Genomic DNA, 27,545 nt, shown 5'->3' with positions numbered 1-27,545 from the left:
ATTTTGGAGCTGGGGGGAGGAGGAGTTGTAAACTAACTGCCACAATCTCTGCCATCCCAAACCCCTTGTTCACTCTAGATCAGGGCTGAGCTTCCTTCCCTTCAACAGCTGGGTCCCACCAACACTGTTCTAGATTAGCTAGAGAAGAGCAAAAAGGATGGGATATGGGGTAATACTTCCTCTCCCAGGAGGCCAGAGCCCCTTCAGCACAGAACTTGGGTTTCACTTTCTTAGTGAGCCATTTAAGAGACTCTCTCACCTACATTTTTACAAAAGGGTCCAAAACCCTCTGAGAAGCTGGAAAGCATTTCTTTCCATTCTGATGCTTCTTGTCCCAAATGTTTATCCATCTTAGGTAATTATGTGGCACCTCACACTCTAATGTATTGATCCTCACAACACCCCTGGGATGTAAGGGAGCATTAGTATCTTCATTTTGCAGATGGGAAACTGAGGCACGTGGTGACTGAACAACTTACACAGGATCACAAAGGATGGCTGCGGCAGAGCAGGGAATTGAAGCTGTGTCTCCAGAGCTTCAGTCCTCAATCTTAACCACAAAGCCATCTTTCCTCCCCTGCCTCTACCTGAGCTTCTATCTGCTGGGCAGCACACAGGTGAATAGTTACATATGTGTGTGTGTTTGTACATGTGTCTGAGTGATATATGCAGGATGAATTACCATAGGCTTAGAAAAACTTTTCCAAATGCTGCTCAGGGGATTTTCCTTTTGGGAGGGGAGGTTTAACTGTTTTTTAAAATCCACTTGGGGTTCAGAGAACTTGAGCCCAAAGCCCTCTGGTTATTTATACAAGTTTTCCAGATACACTGCCCCTTCCCCTGACCTGTCACAGACCTTGTCAAAGGGGCCACCTCCAGTGGGAGGCAAGAATTCAAGTCTCCGAGGCTCATTCAGTCGTTGGCTTCCCAGATGAGACTATGAATAAATGGGCCACAGCTAGCATAAACCGCAACACAAGCAGTGCCTGTGATGTTAGGAATACAGGAACTGCAATGGTAGATCAGACCTCAGATCTATCTTGCCTAGTACTCTGTCTCTGACAGTGGCCAGCACCAGATGCTTCAGAGGAAGGTGTAAGAACCCTGACAGTAGGCAGAGGTGGGATAATCTGCACCCATGTTGTTACCTATGCACTAGGAACTGTACTGAGCTCCACCAACTCATGCTGCATAGAGAGCTGAACAGAAAAGAGACAGGAATGACTTTCAGTCACTAGCTACCTGAGGGTGTGTCTACATGGGACATATACTGGCAGAACTCTACAGCTATAGTTATACTGATATAACTTTCTGTGGGTACATTCTTTTACCCCAGAATCAGAATGCCTTTTTAAAATTTAATTCAGACCATTTTCAAAGTGACATAAGCAAACCAGAAAAGGCACTTGGATTCTGGAATAAAAGTGTGTCCACATGGGGAGTTATATCAGTGTAACTATAGTGGTACAGTACTGCCGCTAAATGTCCCCATGTAGACAAGCCCTGTCATTAGGGCCTGGTCTACATTTAAATCTCATGCCAGCAAAGCTATGTCAGGTAGGGGTGTGATTTTTTTGACTAGCATAGCTATGCCAGTACAAGCCCTAATGTATATGCTGTGTATTTCGGGAAATTGGTATAATCCATATCTCCACTTGCAGGGTTTCCTATGTAGGCAAGGCCTAGATTAGAACCAGTAACTCAGAAATCAAAGGCTTTTTATCCTAGATTTAGCCCCTTGAGCTATCCAGTCCTTTCATAAACTTTATCATGTGTGTCCCTAATTACACGTGGGATTCACCTCGTAAAGTGGTGGAGCTGCTCTCCACTAGAAGCTGCTGCAGGATCTGTAGAAACTGACTCCGAAGGAGGTCACAAACAACAACATCCTCGTTTCTTTTCAGAAACATACTCAAGGTCATCAAAACCTTGTGAGCCACTTCTGTGGTGCTCAGGCAGACCAGGTCCTGAAAGGGAAGAAGTGCAGACATTACCTTTCGGTCTTCATTAAGCAGAAGTCATTGTTGTTCACTATCATTATGCTACATTGGTTCCTTGGGAGACACCCTAGTGATGTGGATGTTCAAACTAAGTATGGCCATTAAGCAGAGTGTATTGTATAACATAGGTAGGCTCTCCTCTTTGATAGCCAAACACCTTCTGTAAGTGGGCTGTTAGAATTAATATATTGATATGTGGCTATCAAGTGCATAGGCATAGGAAGTAATACAAGCTGAAGGCCAAGAATTTTAAAAACAAGTGCCTGAAGATAGGCACCCAAATCAGTGGACTGAGTTTCAAGAGTGTTGAGCAGCCTGCCACTCTCATGGGGAACTACTGCTTTGAAAAATCAGGCCACTTATGGTAAGTGCCTAAATATGGATTTATGAGCCTAACTTTAGGTACTTTGTTTTAAAGTTCTTGACCTAGAAGCCTAGCACATATAGAAGCAACATAACTGATAAAAGTGATCAACTATGTGATACATAAACCAAATATTCCTAGAATCACTGAAATTAGAAATGGAAAAGACTTGTATAGATCACCTAGTCCATCCCCGCCCCGAGCATAGTCCTTCCTGGAGTCTCATAGCTAAATTTCCACTAGCTCTGGACAAGATTCAGCACAGCACTTAAGCACGTGCTTTACTTTATGCATGTGCTTCAGTGTTTGTTGAACAGGAAAGGACTTAAGTACGTGCTTAAAGTTAAGCTTATGTTTAAGTGCTTTGGTGAATTGGGACCTATGAAGACTGGGGTAGAAAATACTGAGACTATTATAATGCCATCCTATAAATCAGCAATATTCCCTCACCTGGAATAACAGACTGAGCTCTGGCTGCGGCATCTCAAAAAAGTATAACCAAAACAGAAAGGATTCAGAGAGAGGCCACAAAAATACTCTGAAGGATAGAGAGATTTCCATATGAAGAGAGACTGAAAATATGGGGACTGTTCAGAGAGGAGTACTAGGAGACATTATGGAAGTATAAATGTAATGAATGCTTCAGAGAAGGTAAATTGAGCACTCCTATTTACCCTTGTTTGTAATACAAGAACAGGGGGACATTCAGTAAAGCAGAAAGACAACACATTTAAGAGTGATAAAAGGAAATCCTTCATGCAATTATGTATAATTGCCCTGTAGAACTCACTGCAATGAGATATAAAGATTTGAATTCTATTAAGCAAGGATTAGATATCTATATGGATAATGAGAACATCCACAGTTATATTAACAGGATAAAATATTTCCAAGAGATAGAAACCCTTAGGCTTATATGCATGAGCTGACCACTTATTTCCCAGGGTTAGGAAAAAACTTCCCTTATGAGCAAGTTTTTTCATCATCATCCATTATGGGGTTTCTTGCATCTTCCTGTGAGATACAGGGTACTGATCACCACAAGAAATAGACCAGTGGTCTGACCCAAAAAGTCCTTTGTTCTTAACACAATACAACACTGTTCCTACGAGCTACTGCTTATATTTAGTATTGAATTCACTCCAGGGTGGCCTTCATCTGTACAGGTCAGGAATATAATCAAAAATTGGCAGAATGTCTTCACTGTGTACATTTTTTTCTTTTTTTTACTCAGGAGCTAACGGTCCCAAATGAAGCCACGCACCATCTGTCCTATCTAATCCAGAATTTTAATAAGAACAGCTAAGCAAATAAAACATTTTGGGAAGGATATTCATTTTTGTCTTCCTGTGACAAGTCTTCCATTTTACAAGAGTTTTAACTTGCCCTAACAGATGGTGGTTATTTTTCTCATAAATTTGGTTTATAACTGATGGAATATTTATACCAAGACACTGGACTGTTTGATTAGCTCATCTAAATTCAAACTGATCATGCTGTACCCCTGCAGAGAGGTGAATTGCCAATATCTGTGATTTACTGTAGTTTACTTTAAAACCTGAAACAGAGCTAAATTAATTTCTTTCTGTAGGAGTGCATGGCAAAGAGAAAATGGGAACATAATATCATTCACAAATGATGCAATTTGTTTTTCTTTTACCTGTTTATACCTGTAATATTTAACCTGATTTTAGTTTGCTGAATGAAGGGTTTCAAAATTATTGTGAAAGATAATGGGGTAGATAAGTCATCCTGGGGCATCCCTCCTTTTAATTCACATTGATTTGTCAGCTCATCCTTCACTTTCACTGATTCTCTGGAAATGTCAGTTGCCTGAATACTGTTTCGTATTCTGGAATCTAGTCTCAAATGGTGAAGGATTTCTCTAAGAAATGTCCATTCTGTCTGTTGGCCCTTTCAGGAACTGGAGAGAAAAAAATACTTTGCAACCTCTTAGACCAGGCCAGATGTACCAACACCCCAAGCCCTGTGTATGCTGCCTTGTATGTGCCTATTCATAATAAAACCTACCTTGTTTCTTAATTATTTTGGGAGGCTGTTTATCCAAGAGCATGCTATTACTTTATCTAAAAGCTTAGCCGTTTTAGTAATGAAATAGGTCTCTATTCTGATATATAGTATCCTTATCAGGTTTGGGAAGAAATAACAACACAATTGTTATGCTTCCCTTACAGATTCAGGCCATACAGATTTGCCTGAAGAGATGTTAAATACATTTGCTATGTGAAAAGCTAACTTATCTTAGTCTTATCAAAGAACTCTCCTTTACAGCCACCAAGGGCTTGATACTTTCATAATGACATTGTGTCACTGACTTCAGTGGAGCTACACTGATTTACATCAGCTGAGGATCTGGCTCATTATTCCAACTGCTGGGAGAACCTTGCCTCGTTGATCCCAAAGGCTTCAGATTTCAGTTTTTGTAAGAGCAGCACAGGGTGCTATTTACAGTCCTGGGAATCCTGGGAATAGCACAAAGAAACACTTCCCAGTTAATAAATAGACTCCCTCAGTTCCAGTCTTTACATGCCATTTTGGAAGCTCTTTATTTCTCCCTTTCTTTCCTATCCTATTCTATCCTTAGCCTATCACAGTCCCCACATTAACAGAGCAACTTCTTGCAAAGCTACCACAGAAGAGATTACCAGCTGTGTGCAAGGAGCTCACAGTACGTGTGAAATGAATTTTTTTGTACTGTGTATAAACAAGTGCCAGTTAAGCAGCACCTTTCTGATGGGCTTCACTACCTATCTGGGTTGCTGAAGGCCCTCCAGGCAGGTTGGGCGGGTTGCCCAGGTACAGCCAAAGGCCCACAATCCCATTTTCCATGTCAGGTATGCATGTCTGGTTTGTGACCAGAGCTTAATTTGTGCCAGGGCACAGCCCTGACCCCTCTCCTGTCAGTGGCGGGCTGTGACATTTACAGTAAAGCATGTAATTCCACACTTGTACGCAAGGCATGGCCTTGCACGTACGGTGTGTGCAGAGGGCACTCTGTGAGGAGGACACCATGTTGTTCTGCAAAATGGCCTCCTCCACGCAGCATGACCTTGCCTGAATGGTGCCATTTTGTTCTAGGAACAGTATTATCTCTATTGCTTGAGCCCCAGCACCTCTTTCTTTACAAATCAGACACTGTCTGTGACTGCATATGAACATGTGAGACTGCTCGCTTAAGCCCAGATTCAAAAAAGCACTTATCCATGTGCTTAAGTGCTCTCCTGAATTGGGGCCACAGATGGCAAACTGTCCTTATGAAAGTCACATACCAGCAAAATGAGTAAAACACTGGAATTCTCCTTCAGGATGTGAAGCAAAGTGGTAAAGCTGTTTGGATAATCAGGCAAGCTAGAGGAGAGCCCAGAGACAGCATCTTCAGACTCAATCTGACTGTAGTCTTCCCAGGAAAACCAGAGCTGGAGGATCCGGTGACCGAATTTGCCCACAAGCTCAGAGTAATGCAGGAAAAATTTAAGCAGAAGAGGATGATGAATGTAGACCAAGCTCAGATCTGATGTATTCTCCAGGACCCTCCTTATGGCACACAGTGGACTCTGGCAAGAGTGGAGAGATGGAGAGAGAGATATAACCATTAGATGAAGCTGATGTAATGAGATCCCATTGTGAGAAGTGCAATTATGTGCCCTGTTTATGCAGTCTATCAATATCAATTAAATACAGTCTTGTGAAAGCCTTTGAATCACAAAGTCTAAAAAACTCTTGCAAGCTCTGTTCAGTGTTCTAAACCAGCAAAAGCCAAACGGAAGCATTAGAAAGCCTACTGCCGAGGTTGCTGCTGCTCTCAGGAGACTGAAGCTATGGAATTTATAACAGCATTCACGTGCACTCCCAGGACTACCCATCATGCAAACACCTTCCCACATGTATACAACTTTATTCAATACAATCTGTATCCCGAAGTGTTTGTCACAGTTAAATAACCTGAGAGTATACATGGCGTGAGCTCCCCGAGTCTATTCACTGACCATCACACACAGTCACTTTTCTGGGGTGGAGGGGAGAAGGTAAAAAGTGGTGGTGATGAAATCAGCTTTTACCAAGTCTAAGGCTTCGCCTTTGTCTTGACAGACTGCCAGAAGGTAAAGAACGGCTCTGAAGACATAAGGAGGGGGACAGTCTCCCTGGTCCTGCACTGACAGAAGGAAATTTCTTATGGCTGAAAATAATTCTGCCTCTGGAACAAACCTGCAAACAAGGAAGGGAAATAGTAATGATGACAGGCTGAACCCTCTGGTATCTGTGTACAGTACTGCCCCCTCCTCAATCACACCACTCGGCTCACCTGTCTTCCAGGGCATAGGCACAGTACAAGAGGAGCAGCAGGCAATATTGGTGGCTACGAAGAGCTTCATCTAAACAGAAGGGATCTGGGGTTTCTGACAGGAGGGTGAGGCTTTCAGGCACGTTGCAGTTTAACTGGGGCAGACTCCTCTGCAGGAGCTCAGACATCTCTCGCTCTAGAAACAAAACCAGCATAAGAAGGGCAGGAAGGACTCGGGAATACCAGAGCAAAGGCAGAGAGGTCTGGAGCGAGAGGTGCATAGTTACCCGACCCAAAGTCAGGAATATAAAATCAGGGAGGGATCTGGCTGAGAAATACTGAAGTCCTTCGTTTATCCCCAGAGCAGCTATAGCACAAGCAACAGCAAAGCATGATTCTCTGGTGCAGATCTGCTGTACATGCCTCAACCCTACCAAGTGAGACCATATCTAAAGATGAGAAGGGAGTTCTACTTTCACAGCCCATTCAGTCCTTGGCTCTCTGCTGAGGCCATCAACAGAGATACTAATTAGTGCCAACTGTGTGGTTTTTGTGGTGTAGAAATCTGCACCCACCCAGAACTGGAGTCAGAGACCGACACACTCATTTCACTTAGGGCTTGAAATTATCGGTGCAACTAAATTGGAAAAAAGCACTCTTATTCCAGGAGAATGGGGTCCCCACTGAGAGTTATATCAGGATAACTATCACAGTATCTCTAATATCCTGGCACTGACATGGCTGCAACTGCATGCACATCATGGTATAATTATACCAGCAGTATTGTGGCAGTAAATTTTGCGTGCAGCCAAGCCCCAGAGATTGCTGAAAGAGGGATGGATTTTTAAATGGCTCAAGGCTTGGTTTTGAGTATGGAGTATCTATGTTTAGAAAAGCCCCATTCGCCTCCCTGTCAGACAAGCTAAACCAGCTGAAAAACCTTTAAATCAGGGGCAGACTGGGTCCACCCAATCTGAACCAGATTAAATTGTCTCCTTCATCAAACTTACCCTCCTGGGAAGAGTCCTCCATCTTCTCTGCAGCTGAATGAAGGCTGAGGCACATGCTGTAGAGGAAGCTGGAACAGGCTTGATTCAAAGCAGGGTTACTTGAAGGGAGAACAAAAAGATATTATGAGAATGGAGATCTAGCCTGATGCATCCTCTCCAGGCTCAGGATTCCTTGTGTTTATTTGACAGGAGAGCATCAACCTAAGGGCAACAACTAACTGCACACAACATCTCCTCTGTCAAGACATGACACCCAGAGCTTGGGGCTCCAGGAGACACAGGGGAACCTCACACATTTCGGGATGAATAGCAAACTGCAGTGAAGAGCTATCAGAGCAGTGGCATTCCAGGGGTTAACACTGAAGAGTGGCAAAAAAATTACCTAAAAGGGTGAGAATAACACAATCCCAGGCACTTCCCTCCCTGGCTGTGAGGACTTCTCACGAAGACCCCTATAGCACAGGACCATCACAGAGCCCAGTGTTTCATGGGCCGCCTGCCCATCTATTCCCAGTCGCAGACCACCTCCCTGCCCAATCGCAATCACAAAACATCCCCATTTTAACTATCACACCTGCTCACATGGACAAGTGATACTAGGATCATAGCAGAAGTATTTTTAGCTACTCTTGTAATGAGATGTAGCAGCTGGATACAAGGAGAGCCAATACCACGCAACTAGCCTGCTTGCTGCAGACTATTAGCAAGTGCTCCATAAGTAGAACCCTACAAATCTGCGATATCCGCTTTATATCCACAGATATCAGTGGACCATGCTTGCGGATCGGATACGGATACAAATTTTGTATCGGTGCAGGCACAGACGACTTGTGCCTCTGGATACTGGGGGAGAGGGCACATGAGGAGGACACATGACTAAAGGGGAGGACACATGACTGCCCCATGTGCCTCTTCTGTCCAGCGACTGCCTGCACCCAGCCCGGGGCCGCCATGCTCTCCCCGCCCCACTAGAATTACCTGGCAGGGGGAACAGGTAGGGGGCTCTGTCCTTCTTCCACTCTACTTCCCCTCAACGTTCAACCGCTCTCCCTGACAGCTGGACCTCGGCGGGGAGCAGGAGGGAGCCACTTCTCATGCTGGCTGAAGTTGGCCACTCTGGGTTGCCTACTCTGTGCTGCGCAGCAGCTGCCTGAGAGAGAGTCTGGCTGGGGTGGTGGCCTGCCCTGCCCCACCCCTCTGCTCCCCATCCAAGCCGGCTGCTGGGAGCAGGGGCTGAGCGAGCCAGAGTCCCTCCTCCTCCCCAGCAAGTTTCCAGCTCACTCGGCCCCTGTCCCTAGCAGCTGGGCCCAGGCAGGGAGCAGAGGGAGCGGGGAGGACAGTCACCCAAGCCAGGCTCTCTCTCAGACAGCCGCTGCGCTGCCAGAGCAGCGACCTGGAGCAGCTGGTGTGAGAAGTAGTTGATCCCGCCCCTTCCGTTCCACACCTGAGCCTAGTTGCTAGGGACAGGGGCTAAGCGTTCCAGGGGGCAAATGCAGTGAGAGTAGGGAGCCCCTCTCCTTCCCCACTCCCCGGCAGGCCACAGAGAAATATGGGGGGAGGGGGGCACTTGACCCCACACATCCCCCTATGTGTCGCCTATGCAAGCAGGGCTCTATCCATAAGCTTTCAAGCTCTGCTTGAAATGACCCAGCATAATGTATTTTGTTAGCGTTCTTACCCTCCCCATCCCGTCTAATCAGTGAACCAGTATTTCTACAGATGGTATGTTCTGTTCCTGGAATGCCAGAGCTCCAGTGAGATGGAACCTGCTGTAACTTCTCCTCTCCGTGGCATCCAGTGTCATCACTCCATCACAGCAGCACCATTCTACTGAATCTGAACAGCATGTTCCTTACTGGGCATCTTTTAAACCAGTTCTGGAGAAGTTTGTAGTTCACTTTGCCACTACATGATCAGTTTCCCATCCCACCTCCATCAATCTCATTTTTCCTTTCCAATTACTATTTAGGTCTTTCAACTGATGAAGGAAAATGGTGCTGGCCTAACTGAGCAGAGGGTATTTCAGATACATTCACATTTAATTCTGCTGCAAGAATAGGACATTTCCTCTTTTCTCAAATGGAAACTCTTGGTTTGGTTTCAATATAGAGGACAGTACCTTTGTCCAGTGCAGAATTTGGCCTTCAGCTCCAGTGCCAGTCGAATGAAAGAAGAGGATGCTAGAGAGAAGGCAGAGTAGGAGAGAAGATAAACACATCATGAGAGCACAGAACGCAGGCAGGACCCCATGTCACGAACAACCATCCATGGCTTTTCAAAGCAACAGCTGGCAAACAACACAGGTCACCCCAGACAGAATGCATCTGCCAGGCTCATTCTCTTTTAGGTTCCATGGGCAAATTATTTTTCCAGATTTTGGAGAGAAGAGTGGGTCACTGGGTCTACAGGCTCAGAAGAGTTAAGCACTGCCAGATGTACTAGCTCAGGGTGAGAGTGAATTCCTCTTCATCTCTGATCGAGAAGGCAGTAAAGAAAACAGACAATATAGAGGAAATAAAACACTTTGTCTGATCTCCTGACTCCAAAAGTAGCCAATTCTGGAGGCTTCAGAGGAAAAGTACAAAGCTCCCATAACGGACCTAACTGAAGTGCTATGCTATGGGGTAAACTCCTTCCAGCACCCAGCAGATCTTGTTTTTAATCCTGGGTTTTATCCTAGTTAACATAAGTGCAGATACTAGTCTTACTCAAATAAATGGCTCTATGTGAAATCTTGCTAAGCTCTTTTTTTCAATCATATCCAGCAGCAGCAAGTTCCCTGGGTTAATCAGGTTATTCACTGTGTAAAGAAGCACAGTGAATACAATGTCAGAATTCTGCATACCCAGCTTCCTAGAGAATTTCTCTTGCATGCTCGGCACAACAGCAAACAGAGTGCTGAGGGCGGATATGAAAACCTCCATCAGAGCTGGGCTGGAAGTCCTTTCTGAGTGCTTCTGTGGGGAGAGGAAATGGTCAGCAAGCAAATGCCATATCCCTTTGTGCACAGGCACTGACTTTCATTATTCCAGATGGGTGCTCCACTCCTGCTTTGCACCATCCCCACTCCGTCCCTTCTCCAGTGCCCCACCCTTGCTCTACCTCTTCCCCTAAGGCCCCACCCTCACTCCGCCTCTTCCCACCCACACTCCATCCCCTCCTCCGAGCACCTCCTGCCAGTCACTGAACAGCTCATCAGCAGGGCCGGCCGAACAGCTGTGGTTGGTGGGTGCTGAGCACCTGCTATTTTTTTCTATAGGTGCTCCAGCCCCAGAGCACCTATGGAGTCAGCGCCCATGCCTTTGTGATGAGAAACATGCAAGCACACACCGGAGGAATCAGTGATCTTCCAGTGAGTCTCATATGGTTACAAAGCCAGGCAAATGCGACTGAAGTCAAACAGCCCTTGTTCCAACAAGACGGCTGACAGCAAGTATCCTACCTCAGACGGTGGCCTATGCCAGGTGTTTCAGAGACAGATTTAATAACTTCCCCCTCTGAACAATTGTTCCTAACTGTGCAAGACTCTACACCAAGGAGAAAAAATCTTCCTGGTTGCAGTTGTTATGCCCTGAAGCATCAGACTGATATTGTCATTTTTACTCTACACAGAATCACAGTAAATGGTATTCCTGTTCAGATACTGAGGCCTCAATTCTCCAAAGCACTTAAGCATGTGCTTTGATATCAATAGGACTTAAGCATGTGCTTAAGCACTTTGCTGAATAGAGACGGAAATAAGCACTAAAGTGCTTTGCTCATTATTGCCCTAAGTCTGTAGGGGGTGTAGTGATAGATTTGTAAGAAACAAAGTACAAAGCTATGTGCACCTGCTCCTTCTTTTACCTTTATTCTTTGCCTTTTGGAGCTATGTGCTTCAATAATGCCCTGTGGCTCCAAGTTCCACAGGTTAATCAATATACTGCATAAGCCTATATGAAAAGGAACTTGCAAGTTCTGTTGCTTGCCAGGCTAGTGGCAGGCCTTGAGAGAGGAGAAGAGGGACAGTAGTTCATACATACATCACCTCCAGCAGTGGCAAAACCTGTCATTTATTATATAATTTAGGTGGGATGCTATTTCAGAGACTTCATGGTCTGGAGACATTTGCTGTCCTCTCTATGGAGTGCAGGCAGGGCTTTGAGTTCGTACACACTCCCTCTAGACTTCTCTCTTCCGTTTCCCATAAGCCAAATAATTTGAGGATTGCTCAGCGTGAGACAGAATATGCCACAACTACACTTGTATGAGCTTGATGCACTGGTTTATCCCTAATTCTCCTCTTTCCCACACAAATTCTTCTCAACAATCTCCCATAAGCATCTCCACTGCTTGGGTGCCCCTTATGCCTGAGGGACAGTGTGGGTTCTGAACTAACCCTACCAGGACTACGGGGATGCAAAGGCTGTCGCAAATCCTCAGCAGAAACTCAGAGTAGCTGCCCAGAGTATTCTCGCTCTCCAAGCCAGGAGCAGTGAAAGCGTTCTCCTGAGCCAAGGGGTCGCTTTGACATTCCACAGCTAACCTAAAAACATACACATGGACTTCAGAGAATGCACTCTCCTGCTCTCTGCAGAACCTACAGTGTGTTACACCTCTAGAACCTGACGGAGCCCAGAGCACATCACATGCTGTATGTACAGGGATCAGTCAATGAAATGAGCTGTCTCGAGTCAAACCTGACAGCCATTTTAAGCCAGTGACACTACACAATAGTATCACAAGAGGGGAAAGAATTAAATGAAATTCCTGCTGCAGTGAAAGGAGACAATATTGTTTGGTTAAATGTACTTAGCCAGTTTGGAATTTGGCCTGAACACCAAGGCTAACGCCTCAAATCTTATAAAAATGCCGTAGGGTATTTAATGATCATGAGTGGCCATGAACCCAGTTTTGCATCTCATCCACAAAACAGTATTATATAAGCATAGCACCCCCTAACACTGTACCAAGGCATTGTTTCAGCACCTACTAAAACGAGGGGACTGGAAATGGAATACAGTCTTCCACTAGTTCAAGTTTAGCCACCAAATTTGGTTAGTGACCAGAAGTTATTTTCTAATAGCTGTTCAGGGAATGAGCTGGTGGGTGTTAGGCAAGTTTCTAATGGGACTGGTTTGCGTCACAAAACCATCAAAACTGGTACTGGGTCCTCCTTCTTTTGGAATGTCAGTGAAGCCACCAAGGATTAAATAGGCCACAGGAGATTCTTCTCTCACTCTTAGAAGTGAGTCCCTCCACATCTGGGCAGAGTCATCATGAGGGGGACTGTACTTTGCAACTTCCTGTGGTTTACGTGTTATGTGGCTAAACAGACAACTTGAATCTCCAGTTTCAAGAGCACCACATTGACCAATACATTTAATTTAAAAAAATCGTCTCTAGCCTCTGGCCAGCAGGTCCAGCAGCTGGATCGCAGATGCATGGGGAGAACTCCACTGACTGGATACATCCACTCTAGTGGCTTGAAGGGCACAGAGAATGATTCCTCTAAGTAGTTCAGTCTGCTCTAGCATCTGGCTAACAACTGGCAGACTCACCAAAGAGCAGCCCTTCCACAAGTTGTGCTGACAGACCATATACTGTACTTTCACCTCATGCTGAAGAGAGACTGTAAGGAATGTTAGCTGGGCACAGGGTGTGTGTGTGGGAGGGGGAAACTCGCTCACCAATGGACTAGACAGAGTCAGAACCAACAGAAATCCCCTTATCTCCTCACCTACAAGCATTTCTGAAGCCTTCCACAGTGCTGAGCAGGAACTGCCCCTGTCGCAAAACCGCTTTGTTCTGAGTGCTGTGCCCCGGGTGACTCTGAGAGATTGAGGAGAGAAGATCACTCCGTTAAAGGACAGAAGCAGGGACATGTTCTCAAGAGCTTGTGTTTATATGTGAAACAAATTAACGTTCTCCCCCAAAACCATCTAACCAACCAGGGGTGGGATAGGGGAAAAAACCTGTAGCTAAACTCATTTCATCCACAGATGGGTTCCTTTCTGTTCAATATTATTACCCATCTGCACATCCCTCATCAAGATTAGAGATGGAACAGGTCTATTAGATAATACCTTGCCCATTGCACAATGCAATATATTGCCAAGGGTCTGTCTGGTCCAGTTTTAAATGGCTCAGGTAATGAGGCTTCCACCACTGCTCTGGGCAGACTATTCAGCTTTAATTTTCTCTTAATTCAGTTTCATCTCATTACCTCTTGGACAACCCTGAACAATTCCTCTTCCTCCTCAGTGTTTACATCATGCAAGTTGCTTGTAGATTGTTATATCCCTCCTTAGACCCCAATCCTGCAGCTGACTGAATGGGCAGACCCCAGCTCCCACAGAGTCCCATGACTTCAATGTGGCTTCAAGGGACCACAGGAGTCTGCCTGCATCTCCCTAATTGTAGGACCAGGGTGTTAGTCATTTGGTGAGCAAGGACATACATGGCTCTTTTAATCTTTCTTCATAAGTCAAACCCACCAGCTCCTTAATCATCTGAGTTGTTCTTCTCTGAATTCCCTCCAAATGGACAACATTTAAGAACAGTTACAGATTGATGCCTGAGCAGTCTGAGAACTGCATGTCCATGAGCCCCTTTCCCATTTGATGCTGAAACAACTTCCACCTTATAATAAGCATTTTCTGCTTTCCCTGAGTCAAAAGAAGTCAACACCTGGTTTCTTTTCCACAGCCCAGTTCCCCCTCTATTAGAGATTCACTAGTGCTAATGGAGCTCATAGCTCATGAAAAGCAAATAGACTGACATCTAAGGTCTAACCAAGCAGCATGAAACAACTTCATAGTCCCCCATCAGATAAGACAAAAACAACAGATGCTACATTACTCAGACCATGCACAATTCTTTTAGAGAAAATTCAGCACCTACCTGCACAACCCTACGTTTCAGCCAGGTGCTCCTTCCATTACAGACACACCTGTGACATAAACCCATGTGCATATAGATCTAAAACAAGGGTTCTTAACCTTTGTGCTTGTGTTCAGCCACCTGTAATTGCTCCTCCTCCTCAAATACACCTCTGGATCTTTGCCCAATTCCACTTCATGAGAAGAGGACCAGATTTGCAATCCAAATGATTGCTGGTAGCTCTCTTGGTGAGAGGGGGGTCACAGCCCAAGGAATGTGACCCCCTGAGTTTAAGTCAGAGTGAGGAACATCACCAGTTATAAACATGAAAGAGGAAGCACGCTGTGAAGGAGCCTGAAGGTGGGGAGCTTGAACTCTCTTGGAGCTGAGGACACCACATGAAGGGAGTAAACTCAGCCCTGACGGAAGGAATCCTTGCACCACTTCTTAGCAAACCTCCCCACATTTCCATTGATCTGGCAGAAGCAAGAATGGCCTCCAAAGGGACCCATACCCAGCCTGCCTCAACTAGAGAGGAACTGAGACCTTTCCAGAGGAGGAGGAATAAAGAGAAACTGCAGGGATCCCTAAGGGCTACCCACCACCCATGGAAAAAGGGGGAAGTATGAGTTTATGCGGCATCTATATGCCCAGCTATATACAAAGGCCATCATCCGCCACCCCTGTTGAGGAGCAGCAGTGGTCCTCCCTGACTTACTGCAGACCTCCTGTTAATGGGTGGCAGTGAGAGGTCAGCGCACCGCTTCAGCATAGTCTCAATCAGTCTCTGCAACTCTACATACTGCACTGGGGGACAGCTCAAGTGGTCCTTCCTGTGGAGACGGGGAGAAAGAAGGACAGCAGCTGGGAGTTGGAAGAAGCCTCTGAACTTTCCCCATTGGAGACAGAACTCCCTAGAAGATCACATGTCGTGGCAAGATCAGCATGAAGAAAGACTTGATGGACAATAGCACACCTTCACCAACTCGCTCCAGCCAAAACCTGGTGCAGCCACATTATACAGAATCAAAGCCTTCAGCCTGTAACTGGGTTGAAGGCAACTGTGATGGATTTGGACAGACAGGAGTAGATCTGAAGAGGCCAATATGGATAAGACAGATGTGTCACATCCAAAATACATCTCTCCTGAAAGAAGCCTATCAGACCCCTTCCTGCTTACCTCATAATAGCTGCCACCGCTTTCACAGCCTCTGCTGCTACCTCCAGCACCGGACATTTTACTGCCTCCACAAGAACACCAATGGCATCTTTACACATGGCTAGATTTGTGAATAACTTGATTTCCACTGGCTGCCTGAGAAGGGGAAACAAGGAGCAAATGAGTAAAGCTTTGTGACAACCCCTGCTTGAAAAGAGAGTATCGAAAAATAAGACCATCTTGGTGTTTATTCCCCAAAAGACGCTAAGTCTTGCAGCTTCAGGCCATGCTACCAGATGTCACACAGCAAAGTCCTAGCATTGTACTGAGATAGTGACTCTCCATGGGTTTCATGTAGTCTCCAGGCAAAACATTCATGCTGTCTATGAGTCTGTTATGGCTGGATCCCAGCACCACTCATGACAGGCAAATTAGTTCCTGGGCGATGCTCTGGAACTGCTCCCTACGAAGCCAGTCAGGACTTTGGTGAAGTCTCCTTTCTGTGAGCAGACTGTCTTCAGGGCAAGAAGCTCACATGGCTTCCATGTTCCTGGGTCTGACCTTGGAGCATTCAGCATCCTCTGCCCCTCCGTGCGCTTCCCACAGCGAGTCCACCCAGGCGGGGTCCTGGGGAAGCCAGAGGGTCCTGCACCCCAACTTTGCAGTCAGACGTGACTCTTAGCCAGCCAGTAAAACAGAGGTTTATTAGATGACAGGAACATGGTCTAAAACAGAGCTTGTAGGTACAGGGAACAGGACCCCTCAGCTGGGTCCATTTTGGGGGGCAGTGAGCCAGACAACCACATCTGTACTTCACGTCCCCAGCCAGCCCAAACTGACTCACTCTCCAGCAGTCTCCCCCAGCTTCCCCCCCCCCCCGCCACTCCTCCTTCAGTCTTTGTCTCTTTCCGGGGCCAGGAGGTCACCTGATCTTTTTGTTCTCCAACACCTTCAGTTGGCACCTTTGCAGAGGAGAGGGGCCCAGGCCATCAGTTGCCAGGAGACAGGGGGTCAGCCATTCTCTGTGCGGCCCCTCTAGGTATCTGCAACAATCACACACCCTTATCCCACCACCTAGATACTTAAGAACTGCATAGGGGAAACTGAGGCACCCACACAGTATTCAGAGAAAACATCAAGAACATTCCCACTTCGTCACATCAAATAAATGTCAGAAGATTTGGAGAAAAACCTAAGTATGTGATTGGATCAGCAAACACTGGTCTGAAAACTTCAGGACAAACAGCCTCCCTACAAGAGAAAGAACTCACCTCCCTAGGATTTCACACCATGCTCAACACTCTGGTACCTGAATGCCTACCTGAACACAGACATTTCTAAATAAGGAAACAAATACCCTGCTTCCAGAGAGGCTGGAAATGCCATGAAAAGAGCTTCTCTTGCAGTATTGTGGCACTTCTAATGCCGAATGGGGCCAGGAAGCATGGATGATGCCATGAACTTGAAAAGTAATCTTGAAAAGAGCACCACATTGACCAATATATTTAATTTAAAAATATCACCTCTAGCCATCAGGCCAGCAGTCCAGCAGCTGGATCGCAAAGGCATGGGGAGAACTACACTGACTGGATACATCCCCTTTTTAAGCCTCAGAAAAGGTTCTGGTTCTTGAAAAATGAGAGCTTTGGTGACTTGACCTTCTCATTGCAGAACACATTAGAACTTTCAGTGCCACAGCGTTCAGCCCTCAGGGGCCTTTACCAATGGGGAAAGGCCAGGAGTAAGCGTGACTGAGTGCAGTAGCAGTATTTGGTCACTCAGTGAAGAAAGGATTAAATCCAGCTCAGCACCCCACCCCTATCCCATGCACGGGTGCTTCAGGCAAGAACTGAAAGAATAGCTGGAACAGCTGCTTGGGAGACAGGGTAAGGAGAATGCTGTTGGGAAGGATGGTCTCCATGCATCAAACCCCACCTTCTTCTGTTTACTTTCTTATTTTGTTAATTAACTTTACTTTCTTGTTTGAAACACGAATCCTTGAGAAACGCTTCCCTACTGGGGGCAGAAACATCACTGCAGTAGGGTACTTTATGATGTAATCTTGTATTGGAGGAAAGGTCTAAATGGCAGCATCTCTGTTTGGGTCCCAAACTCTGCCTGCTGCTCCTCCTGTGCTGACTCTCCTGCAAGTCACCTGACCCTTTCAAAAAGCAAATAGATTCCTAAGGGAGGGATTCCTGTATTCAGCCACCCCTTTGGCCAGTGACTGTGGTGGTTTGGGGGAGAGGAGGTGTTACTGCAATGCAGCAACCCTCAGTTAGAGAGCAAGCAGAAGGGGAAAAATTAGAGGATCATTGATGGGATCCCTTTCCCCAGCACAAAACAGATCATCTGAAAGAAACACTGTACTTCAAAGCACAGCAAAGAACACCACATACTAAAAATGCCATGAGCTTGGCAAGATGCAGTATTATCCTCTCTTCCATTTGCAACGATTAATGCAGAGATGTGTGCTTTGAGCAAGAACTTTTCTCTTCCCATGTCCTGGTTTCTCTCCTTCTGACGGACCCTGCTCCCGCCACCACCATCCTGTGCCAACAGCATCACATTATTTTTTATTGCTACAGAAATGACTGTAATGTCACGCCGCAGAAATCCAGCTTGGGGAACGGAGTGAAAAAGAAAAAGGATGAGATACTGGGGTGATGGAAAGGCAAAGAAATAAAGGGGGGTGGGGTAAAAACAGACACTACATGAATTCTCCTATTTTGCAGAAAAGAAGAGTGATGGGAAACAAATTTGTATTTCAGCCTAATGTTTCTTTTCTGTGTAAAATTTAACCCAGGTGACAGGTGTCGGACTGAAAGCCCTGGAGGCTGTGTTCTCCATTTAGCCGTAGAGCAGCACAAGCCGTGCAGAGCTGCTCGCATACACTGACCCAATCCCCTGGCTCCCCCCTCCTCTTCCCCACCAACGTGCCTCTGTCCTACCCTGGAAATGTTCTGCCCAAGGCGGAGAGGACTGCTTACTCAGTCCGCTGCTGACACTGCGACGGGAGCTACTGAGGGGCAGTTGTTTTGGTAGGTGGTGCACGAGATGTGGCTGAGTCAGTTTTATCTGAAACTTGCTCTCGGGCCCTTCTTTGGTGAACAGGTGCTCTCCCTTGCCTTCGCAATGTCCTCCAACTCAGTGACGTGTGAGCGAGCGTGAGTGAGTCCCTTACCGTTTCAGTATTTCAGTGAACAGCAAGAGTCCCTGCTTGTGCAGCTCCACATTATTCAGCTGCAGGATCTCTTTCAGGCTCCTCACCACAGACTCGATGCCTGCAGAGGGGCATGCATTCACAAGATGTCATCAGGGAGATTTTAACACACCCGCCAAAAGCCCAAGAAGAGTTATGATGGGGGTGGGAGATGAGTTTTCAAAGGGGGACGGGGGTTGGAGGATCTGCTGACCTTGGCAGGACTTAGGCAATGGCAGCAAAAAGTTCCCCATACACTCTGCTCTCTGCCAACATGCATCAGCTTCCGCTTGTAAAGGCCACCTACATTTGAGCTGGAAGGCATGATTCCCAGCTCACGCAGACATACCTGCACTAGCTCTGCTTGAGCTAGCACCTAAAACCAGTAGCGTAGCTGTGGTGGCCCAGATGGCTGCTTGGGGTTGCTACCCCAAGTACAATGCCACCTAATCCTCTGGGTTCACACTCAGCTGGCTACCCCAAGCCACCACCTCTGCCAGTGCAGACACGGTGCTATTTTTAGGTGCTGACTCAAGCAGAGCTAGGGTGGGTACATCTACACAAGCCAGGAATCATGTTCCCAGCTCAAATATAGACACACCCTAATGGTGAATTCAGCTTCTGTCTTCCTATGTCCTTGGCCTCTTCTAGAGACTGCCACCAAGACATCAGTTAATGTCAACAGTGCTGGTGGCTTCTGCAATGTGAACATGTGCCCATCAGGAACTGGACTCAGGCACCATAAACCTATGTCATGGAAGTCTCCAGACAAGCATCATATGGGAATAATCTTCAGTTACTACCAACTTGGGGCCTGACTGGGACCAGTGACTTTGCAGTAAAAGGCTCTGAAATCCCAACCCCATCTTCAGTGTCCGTGTGATATTACTCTAGCAATTTTGACAGGCTAGGAAAGACTGGGACCTACCATAGACTGTGTGACACTTGGAAAAGAAAAGCCGCTCCTCAGTTAGGAGCAACAGGCAGCAATAAACCGACCAGAGGAGAATTTCACTGGTGCAGGAGAGACGCTCAAACAGGAATTCTGCAAACAAACAAAAAAATCCATCGTAGTAAAACAGCATCTCCGCCATGCATGGCACAACTGCCCCTAGTGTAAGGGAAAGGGGGCCAGGGAGAACGACAGGGGCTTTAACTGGGAGCAACGTCTTCTTTTTTCCACCCTACTGCCATACTAATTTAACAGTAACACTCAGTAATAGTCCCTAGGGAAGAGGAGACAACCACCCACCACCTCTGGATGGTGTCCAGCAGCACTGATGAGTCCTGAAGGAAAAAGGGATTCCAGCTCTGCTCAGCCAAAGTGAGGATTACTGTGGAATAGGACTCTTAAAGGAGGTAGGGAGAATGCAGAGGAAAATGATGGTACATTATCATAGAATCATAGAATAACAGAGTTGGAAGGGACCTCTGGAGGCCATCTAGTCCAACCCCCTGCCCAGAGCAGGACCAATCCCAACTAAATCATCCCAGCCAGGGCTTTGTCAAGCCTGACCTTAAAAACTTCTAAGGAAGGGGATTCCACCACCTCCCTAGATAACGCATTCCAGTGTTTCACCACCCTCCTAGTGAAAATTTTTTTCCTAATATCCAACCTAAACCTCCCCCACTGCAACTTGAGACCATTACTCCTTGTCCTGTCATCTGCTATCACTGAGAATAGTCTAGATCTATCCTCTTTGGATCCACCTTTCAGGTAGTTAAAAGCAGCTATCAAATCCCCCCTCATTCTTCTCTTCCGTAGACTAAACAATCCCAGTTCCCTCAGCCTCTCCTCATAACTCATGTGTTCCAGTCCTCTAATCATTTTTGTTGCCCTTCGCTGGACTCTCTCCAATTTTTCCACATCCTTCTTGTAGTGTGGGGCCCAAAACTGGACACAGTACTCCAGATGAGACCTCACCAATGTCAAATAGAGGGGAACGATCACATCCCTCGATCTGCTGGCAATGCCCCTACTTATACACCCCAAAATGCCATTGGCCTTGTTGGCAACAAGGGCACACTGTCGACTCATATCCAGCTTCTCGTCCACTGTCACCCCTAGGTCCTTCTCTGCAGAACTGCTGCCTAGCCATTCGGTCCCTAATCTGTAGCGGTGCATTGGATTCTTCCGTCCTAAGTGCAGGACTCTGCACTTGTCCTTGTTGAACCTCATCATATTTCTTTTGGCCCAATCCTCCAATTTGTCTAGGTCCCTCTGTATCCTATCCCTACCCTCCAGCGTATCTACCACTCCTCCCAGTTTAGTATCATCCGCAAACTTGCTGAGGGTGCAATCCACACCATCCTCCAGATCATTAATAAAGATATTGAACAAAACCGGCCCCAGGACCGACCCTTGGGGCACTCTGCTAGATACCGGCTGCCAACTAGACATGGAGCCATTGATCACTACCTGTTGAGCCCGACAATCTAGCCAATTTTCTACCCACCTTGTAGTGCATCCATCTAACCCATACTTCTTTAACTTGCTGACAAGAATACTGTGCGAGACAGTGTCAAAAGCTTTGCTAAAGTAGAGGAATAACACGTCCATTGCTTTCCCTTCATCCACAGAACCAGTTATCTCATCATAGAAGGCAATTAGATCAGTCAGGCATGACTTTCCCTTGGTGAATCCATGCTGACTATTCCTGATCACTTTCCTCTCATCTAAGTGCTTCAGAATTGATTTCTTGAGGACATGCTCCATGATTTTTCAGGGGACTGAGGTGAGGCTGACCGGCCTGTAGTTCCCAGGATCATCCTTCTTCCCTTTTTTAAAGATGGGCACTACATTAGCCTTTTTCCAATCTTCTGGGACTTCCCCCGATCGCCATGAGTTTTCAAAGATAATGGCCAATGGCTCTGCAATCACATCCACCAATTCCTTTAGCACTCTCGGATGCAACGCATCCGGCCCCATGGACTTGTGTACGTCCAGTTTTTCTAAATAGTCCCAAACCACTTCTTCCTTCACAGAGGGCTGGCCACCTCCTCCCCATGCTGTGCTGCCCAGTACAGTAGTCTGGAAGCTGACCTTGTTCGTGAAGACAGAGGCAAAGAAAGCATTGAGTACATTAGCTTTTTCCACATCCTCTGTCACTAGGTTGCCTCCCTCATTTAGTAAGGGGCCACACTTTCCTTGGCTTTCTTCTTATTGCCAACATACCTGAAGAAACCCTTCTTGTTACTCTTAACATCACTCGCTAGCTGCAACTCCAGGTGTGATTTAGCCTTCCTGATTCCATTCCTACATGCCCAAGCAATATTTATATACTTATCCCTGGTCATTTGTCCAATCTTCCACTTCTTGTAAGCCTCTTTTTTGTGTTTAAGATCAGCAAGGATTTCACTGTTAAGCCAAGCTGGTCGCCTGCAATATTCACTATTCTTTCTACACATCTACAGGTTTGTCCCTGTAACCTCAATAAGGATGCTTTAAAATACAGCCAGCTCTCCTGGACTCCTTTCCCTCTCATGTTATTCTCCCAGGGGATCCTGCCCATCAGTTCCCTGAGGGAGTCAAAGTCTGCTTTTCTGAAGTCCAGGGTCCGTATTCTGCTGCTTTCCTTTCTTCCTTGTGTCAGGATCCTGAACTCGACCATCTCATGGTCACTGCCTCCCAGGTTCCCATCCACTTTTGCTTCCCCTACTAATTCTTCCTGGTTTGTGAGCAGCAGGTCAAGAAGAGCTCCGCCCCTAGTTGGTTCCTCCAGCACTTGCACCAGGAAATTGTCCTCAAAATAAAGTGACTAAAGAGCAGCAGGGTCCTGAAGGCAGGTGGGCTGCTATCCTTCCAGTACAGAGCTAGCAAGCAGCTGAAATATGGCTATAGACTTTGATCTGATTTAAGGGATATAAAGCCAGCTTTGTCACAGCAGCTGTGACCCCTCCTCTCAAACTCTTACACATCCAAAGAAGGGGATGCACAAAACCAAAGTGATTAATTCCTCTGCGGACGGGAAATTAAAGTTTAACATCTCCCTGGGTTGGCATACTGGGCCAAAGTCTGAGCTGAATAACATCCTGTGCAACGCCACTGAAGTCAAGGGGACAACATAGGGTTAATTCAGGACAGAAGTTAGCTTGTTTGGGTTCTGCAGTTATATTGCCATGGGCTGTGGTCTCATGAGAATGCATAATCTAAGCAGGGTTGGGCCTAGTCAATTCTTAGATGGGAGACTTCAAAGGAAAATTCAAATGCTGCAGGAAGTAATTAGTAATTTGGTAAAGGATGGTCTATGCTCTGAATCACTACTGCACCAATGCCTCCTAGCCGTGCCGTGCATTTGGAAGTGCAGTTTTTACACCAATTATGGTTAATAAGTATCCTCATCGGCACTTTTTGCAAGAGGCGTCTTAGACTTGATGACCTGCCCAAATTCCAACTCAGAACATTACATTCTGCCTACATAAAACTCCCCCTACAATTTCAACTAGGAGCTTATTTTCACTTCGCTTCCCAAAATACTGTTGGTGGCTTTTGTTGATGCAGAATGGCTGTTGTGACTACCCCAGAGGTGGATGCATTACACGGATTGAGGCTGATTACCTATGTGCACAAACTGTACACTGTTAAGGTGCCCCCAGAGGGAAAGACACTGTAGAACTACAAGGTATTATTGTATTTCTTCACCTGGGATGTCTGCATGAATGAAGGCAGGAGCATACTTGATGGGAGAATGCACAAGCACAGCAGTCATACATTGAACACTTGCCACCTGTAGCATCTCATCTCTGGACAGCAACAGCTGTGTGGAAACAAAAATGAAGAAAAAAATCAAAACCACAGACTTGATTATGAAAGAATTCCTAGAGGGGGCTTGAAAAAGACCAATTTAAAACAGGCAAAAAGAAGACTCTTTAAGCAACATATAATTCCCTAGGGTAACTTGCTATGGCAAGATAATACCAAGGCAAGTAACTTAGCAAGATTAAGAAAAACATTAAAGAAGCCTATGACTAAGAATAGCTCTGCAATCGCACTAGCCAGGCGAATGCTTACAAGAGCTATGTCAATCCTCATGCTTCGGGCTAAACATAGCTGAGATCAGGAAGAAATTCCATTCACTACCTGTGCACTATTGAACAACTGGTGCATTATGGGGGATTTCCACCTTCCTAGGCTGCATCTGACATTGATCAGTATGGAGGACATAATATGAGGCTACTTGAACCAGTGCAGCAAATAACTGCTCCTATTGATAACTCGCCTCACAGAAACGGATAATTTGACTGGCCCCTTGTACAAGGCATGTTGACAGATGTGGTAACCCCTTCAGCAATTACCTTTTTGAGCATGAGCGGCAGTGGGTTCTCTTTCTCCAGCAACTCAGCATTCTCGGAATCTGCCCCTCTTCTTGAATTGTTCATAATAACTGATACAAAATGGTCAGAATTCAGCAGCTCCTTTAGCAAACCTACAAAGGGAGAGAAAGAACAAGCAGCAAACTGGGAGTGGGGAGGATTGGGAGCTTCACAACATTCTGCCCTGAAACATATCACTGACTCCTTAACCACTTCTGTATTCTTGACAAAACCCTTCTGCTTACATTCAGGGCCTTCTCTGGGCATGCCCCCATGTATCTCCACCGTCCATCAATGCTTTACACCCCACCCCATCCCCAATTCTCCTCTTTGCCATTTCTGATTCTCTCCATTCCCCATTCCCTCTTCTATCGGTGGATCCTTTAATTGCCATTGCACCAGCTCTCTGCTCAACCTGATCCACTCCTTCTGCCTTTCTGATTCCTCACCTCCAAACTCTTTTTAAAAAGCGCAGCTCAAAACCCACCACTTCTCTGCTGCTTGCAGCCAGGGACCCAACCACCAGTTTCTCCCTCAGGTACTTTACTAGTGCCAACCATTCACACCTCTTGCTATCCATTCTCTCAACCTGCTCTCACACCTTCCCATTTAATAATCCCATTTCTGTAACTGCTGCAAGTTTAAAGATACTGCCACAAGCAGCACATTATAAACATACAGTGTACGTTGTTACATGCACTGATGCAAATCATAAACAAGAGATTTTGTAGGCGACGCTCCAGTGTAAGTTCAGAAGTGATGTAGCATGGCTGTTGGAGTGAACTTTTGAAAAGAGTCCTCCGTTACAAATGGCTGACTGCTGGATGTGAAAAGCAAGCAGACGACTGTTCCCCTTCTACAGTAAAGAGAGAGATTGCTGTGTGGTGGGCATTTGAGCTGTGTGAGTGAAGACGAAACCATCCTGTGTACTGCATGACATTGCTGCTCTATGCAAAGCGATGGTTCTGACCCAGAAGCGTAGAGAAAACATAGGCACCGACTCCGTGGGTACTCCAGGGCTGGAGCACCCATGGAGAAAAAAATGGTGGATGCTAAGCACCCACTGGCAGCCCCCATAACAGCCCCCCTTCTTCCCCCAGTGCCTCCCACCTGCCGGTGGGCCCCACCAATCAGTGCCTCCCCCTTCAATCCTGTGCCTCCCACCCACCGTGATCAGCTGTTTTGTGGCGTGCAGGAGGATCTCGGTGGGAAGCGGGAGGAGTGAGGATGCGGTGTGCTCAGGGGAGGGGTGGAAAGAGGCAGGGCAGGGGTGGGCCAGGCGTGGGAAGAGGTGAGCATATTGGAAAGTCAGCACCTGTGACAGAAAGCCAGTTTCCATTTTAGTTTTTCAGCCTCAACTACGAGACACTTCATATCTCCAAGTTGTATTTCTCAGAATCAATCCAGCTACTTTACAAAACCAATCTATCTGATTGTATGTAGAGGTTAGAATCAGTCACTTTAACCTTAGGGGATTACTTGATTTCCAGGAAGATGACATAGTCAAATTGGGATAGGTCAAGCCATGGTGCAAGCTGGAGGCCTTCAGAGACAGTTACAGCAGGTACCACTGGGGTTCCAGCAACAAGGTGGGACAGGGTGTGTTGCTTCCCTGGTTATACCAGGAGGGTTTGGCAATGGGGCTAGGATGAACAATTGTTGTGCAGTAACAGAAGGGATCAGCAGCTGTGGACAAGTATGCTCACCACCTCCGGAACAGTCCAACCAGCTGAGAGTTTGCAAGTTCAGAGTTCTGAGGAACAATTCAGAATCCAGCACACATTAGGACTCCCAAACTAACAAAGACAACCCCCCACCTTTTCAAAAAAAGAAAAGGAGTACTTGTGGCACCTTAGAGACTAACCAATTTATTTGAGCATGAGCTTTCGTGAGCTACAGCTCACTTCATCGGATGCATGCCGTGGAAACTGCAGCAGACTTTATTTATACACAGAGAATATGAAAAAATACCTCCTCCCACCCCACTGTCCTGCTGGCAATAGCTTATCTAAAGTGATCATCAGGTGGGCCATTTCCAGCACAAATCCAGGTTTTCTCACCCTCCACCCCCCCACACAAATTCACTCTCCTGCTGGTGATAGCCCATCCAAAGTGACAACTCTTTACACAATGTGCATGATAATAAAGTTGGGCCATTTCCTGCACAAATCCAGGTTCTCTCACCCCCTCAACCCCCACCTTTTGTTTCTCTGAGGTGTCTTACCCATGCAGTTAACCTGCAGTTCCTTTGTTTGTGCATTCCCTAGGGTAGCCAGGAAGAGGTCACACAGCCTCTCTGTGAAGTGCACTGACAGCCTTTCTGAACTGATGGGGGAAGAATACAGCTTGCCGTAAAGATAGCAGACAGTAGCCTTTATACCCTCGTTGGGGTACATCAAGCCTGCCAGCAGGTGTTCCATTAAGTTACCTAGAGTGGTGAACGACAATGACCGCTGTTGAGAGAAAACACTGGTAACAGACATTTCTAAGTCATCCGGCAGAGGCACATTCCCTGCAAAAGCTTCCACAAACACTTTACAGACCTGTCCATGCAGGCTAGGAAAAGAGGTCGAGATTAGCTAAGGCATGTTAATTGACCTTTCCCTATTTCCCTAATCAAACCTTATATTTAGAGATGTGGGGCCAACTGCTGTGATTCTCTGAGGACTGAGTGATGCTGTAACAATTGAGGGGCTCACAGTTAAACTACATAACAATACACGCCCCCCGACTCCTCTACTCAGGGGCTGAGCATGCTCACACCGACACTCCTACCTTGGGGAAGGGAGACCTGGGGAAGTGCAACCACATGCATGTCTCCCAAGAGGCAAACAGAGCTCCAAATTCCACTAAGGCTGGTGACATAAATATAAAGGGAAGGGTAAACACCTTTAAAATCCCTCCTGGCCAGAGGAAAAACCCTTTCACCTGTAAAGGGTTAAGAAGCTAGGATAACCTCGCTGGCACCTGACCAAAATGACCAATGAGGAGAGAAGATACTTTCAAAAGCTGGGGGGAGGGAGAAACAAAGCCTCTCTCTCTGTCTGTGTAATGCCTTTGCCGGGGACAGAACAGGAATGGAGTCTTAGAACTTAGTAAGTAATCTAGCTAGATATGCGTTAGATTCTGTTTGTTTAAATGGCTGAGAAAATAAGATGTGCTGAATGGAATGGATATTCCTGTTTTTGTGTCTTTTTGTAACTTAAGGTTTTGCCTAGATGAATTCTCTATGTTTTGAATTTAATTACCCTGTAAGGTATTTACCATCCTGATTTTACAGAGGTGATTCTTTTTACTTTTTCTTCTATTTAAATTCTTCTTTTAAGAACCTGA

General features: G+C 46.2%; 1 protein-coding gene across 2 annotated transcripts in view; it reads right to left on the bottom strand.

Moving 5' to 3' along the window:
* Positions 1-27,545, bottom strand: part of LOC140904886 (coiled-coil domain-containing protein 134-like) — an 89,458-nt gene that overhangs the window by 47,497 nt on the left and 14,416 nt on the right. Inside the window, exons 6-21 of one of the 2 annotated variants that reach the window (XM_073327215.1) lie at positions 26,437-26,640; positions 24,195-24,325; positions 23,542-23,656; positions 19,828-19,944; positions 18,882-18,981; positions 15,719-15,853; positions 15,257-15,371; positions 13,397-13,488; positions 12,061-12,202; positions 10,523-10,634; positions 9,797-9,857; positions 7,678-7,775; positions 6,689-6,863; positions 6,444-6,591; positions 5,655-5,939; positions 1,802-1,967 (exon numbers count right to left, since the gene is read on the bottom strand). In XM_073327215.1, the coding sequence (XP_073183316.1) occupies positions 1,802-1,967; positions 5,655-5,939; positions 6,444-6,591; positions 6,689-6,863; positions 7,678-7,775; positions 9,797-9,857; positions 10,523-10,634; positions 12,061-12,202; positions 13,397-13,488; positions 15,257-15,371; positions 15,719-15,853; positions 18,882-18,981; positions 19,828-19,944; positions 23,542-23,656; positions 24,195-24,325; positions 26,437-26,640 (2,196 nt within the window). The remainder of the gene's footprint in view (positions 1-1,801; positions 1,968-5,654; positions 5,940-6,443; positions 6,592-6,688; positions 6,864-7,677; positions 7,776-9,796; positions 9,858-10,522; positions 10,635-12,060; positions 12,203-13,396; positions 13,489-15,256; positions 15,372-15,718; positions 15,854-18,881; positions 18,982-19,827; positions 19,945-23,541; positions 23,657-24,194; positions 24,326-26,436; positions 26,641-27,545) is intronic. The other variant, XM_073327216.1, reaches the window with a different exon arrangement.

The sequence above is a fragment of the Lepidochelys kempii genome, chromosome 1, assembly GCF_965140265.1.
Source record: "Lepidochelys kempii isolate rLepKem1 chromosome 1, rLepKem1.hap2, whole genome shotgun sequence".
NCBI classification, from domain to species: domain Eukaryota; kingdom Metazoa; phylum Chordata; order Testudines; family Cheloniidae; genus Lepidochelys; species Lepidochelys kempii.
The sequence above is the reverse complement of the archived record's forward strand: the minus strand, read 5'-3'. Positions and strand labels throughout refer to the sequence as shown.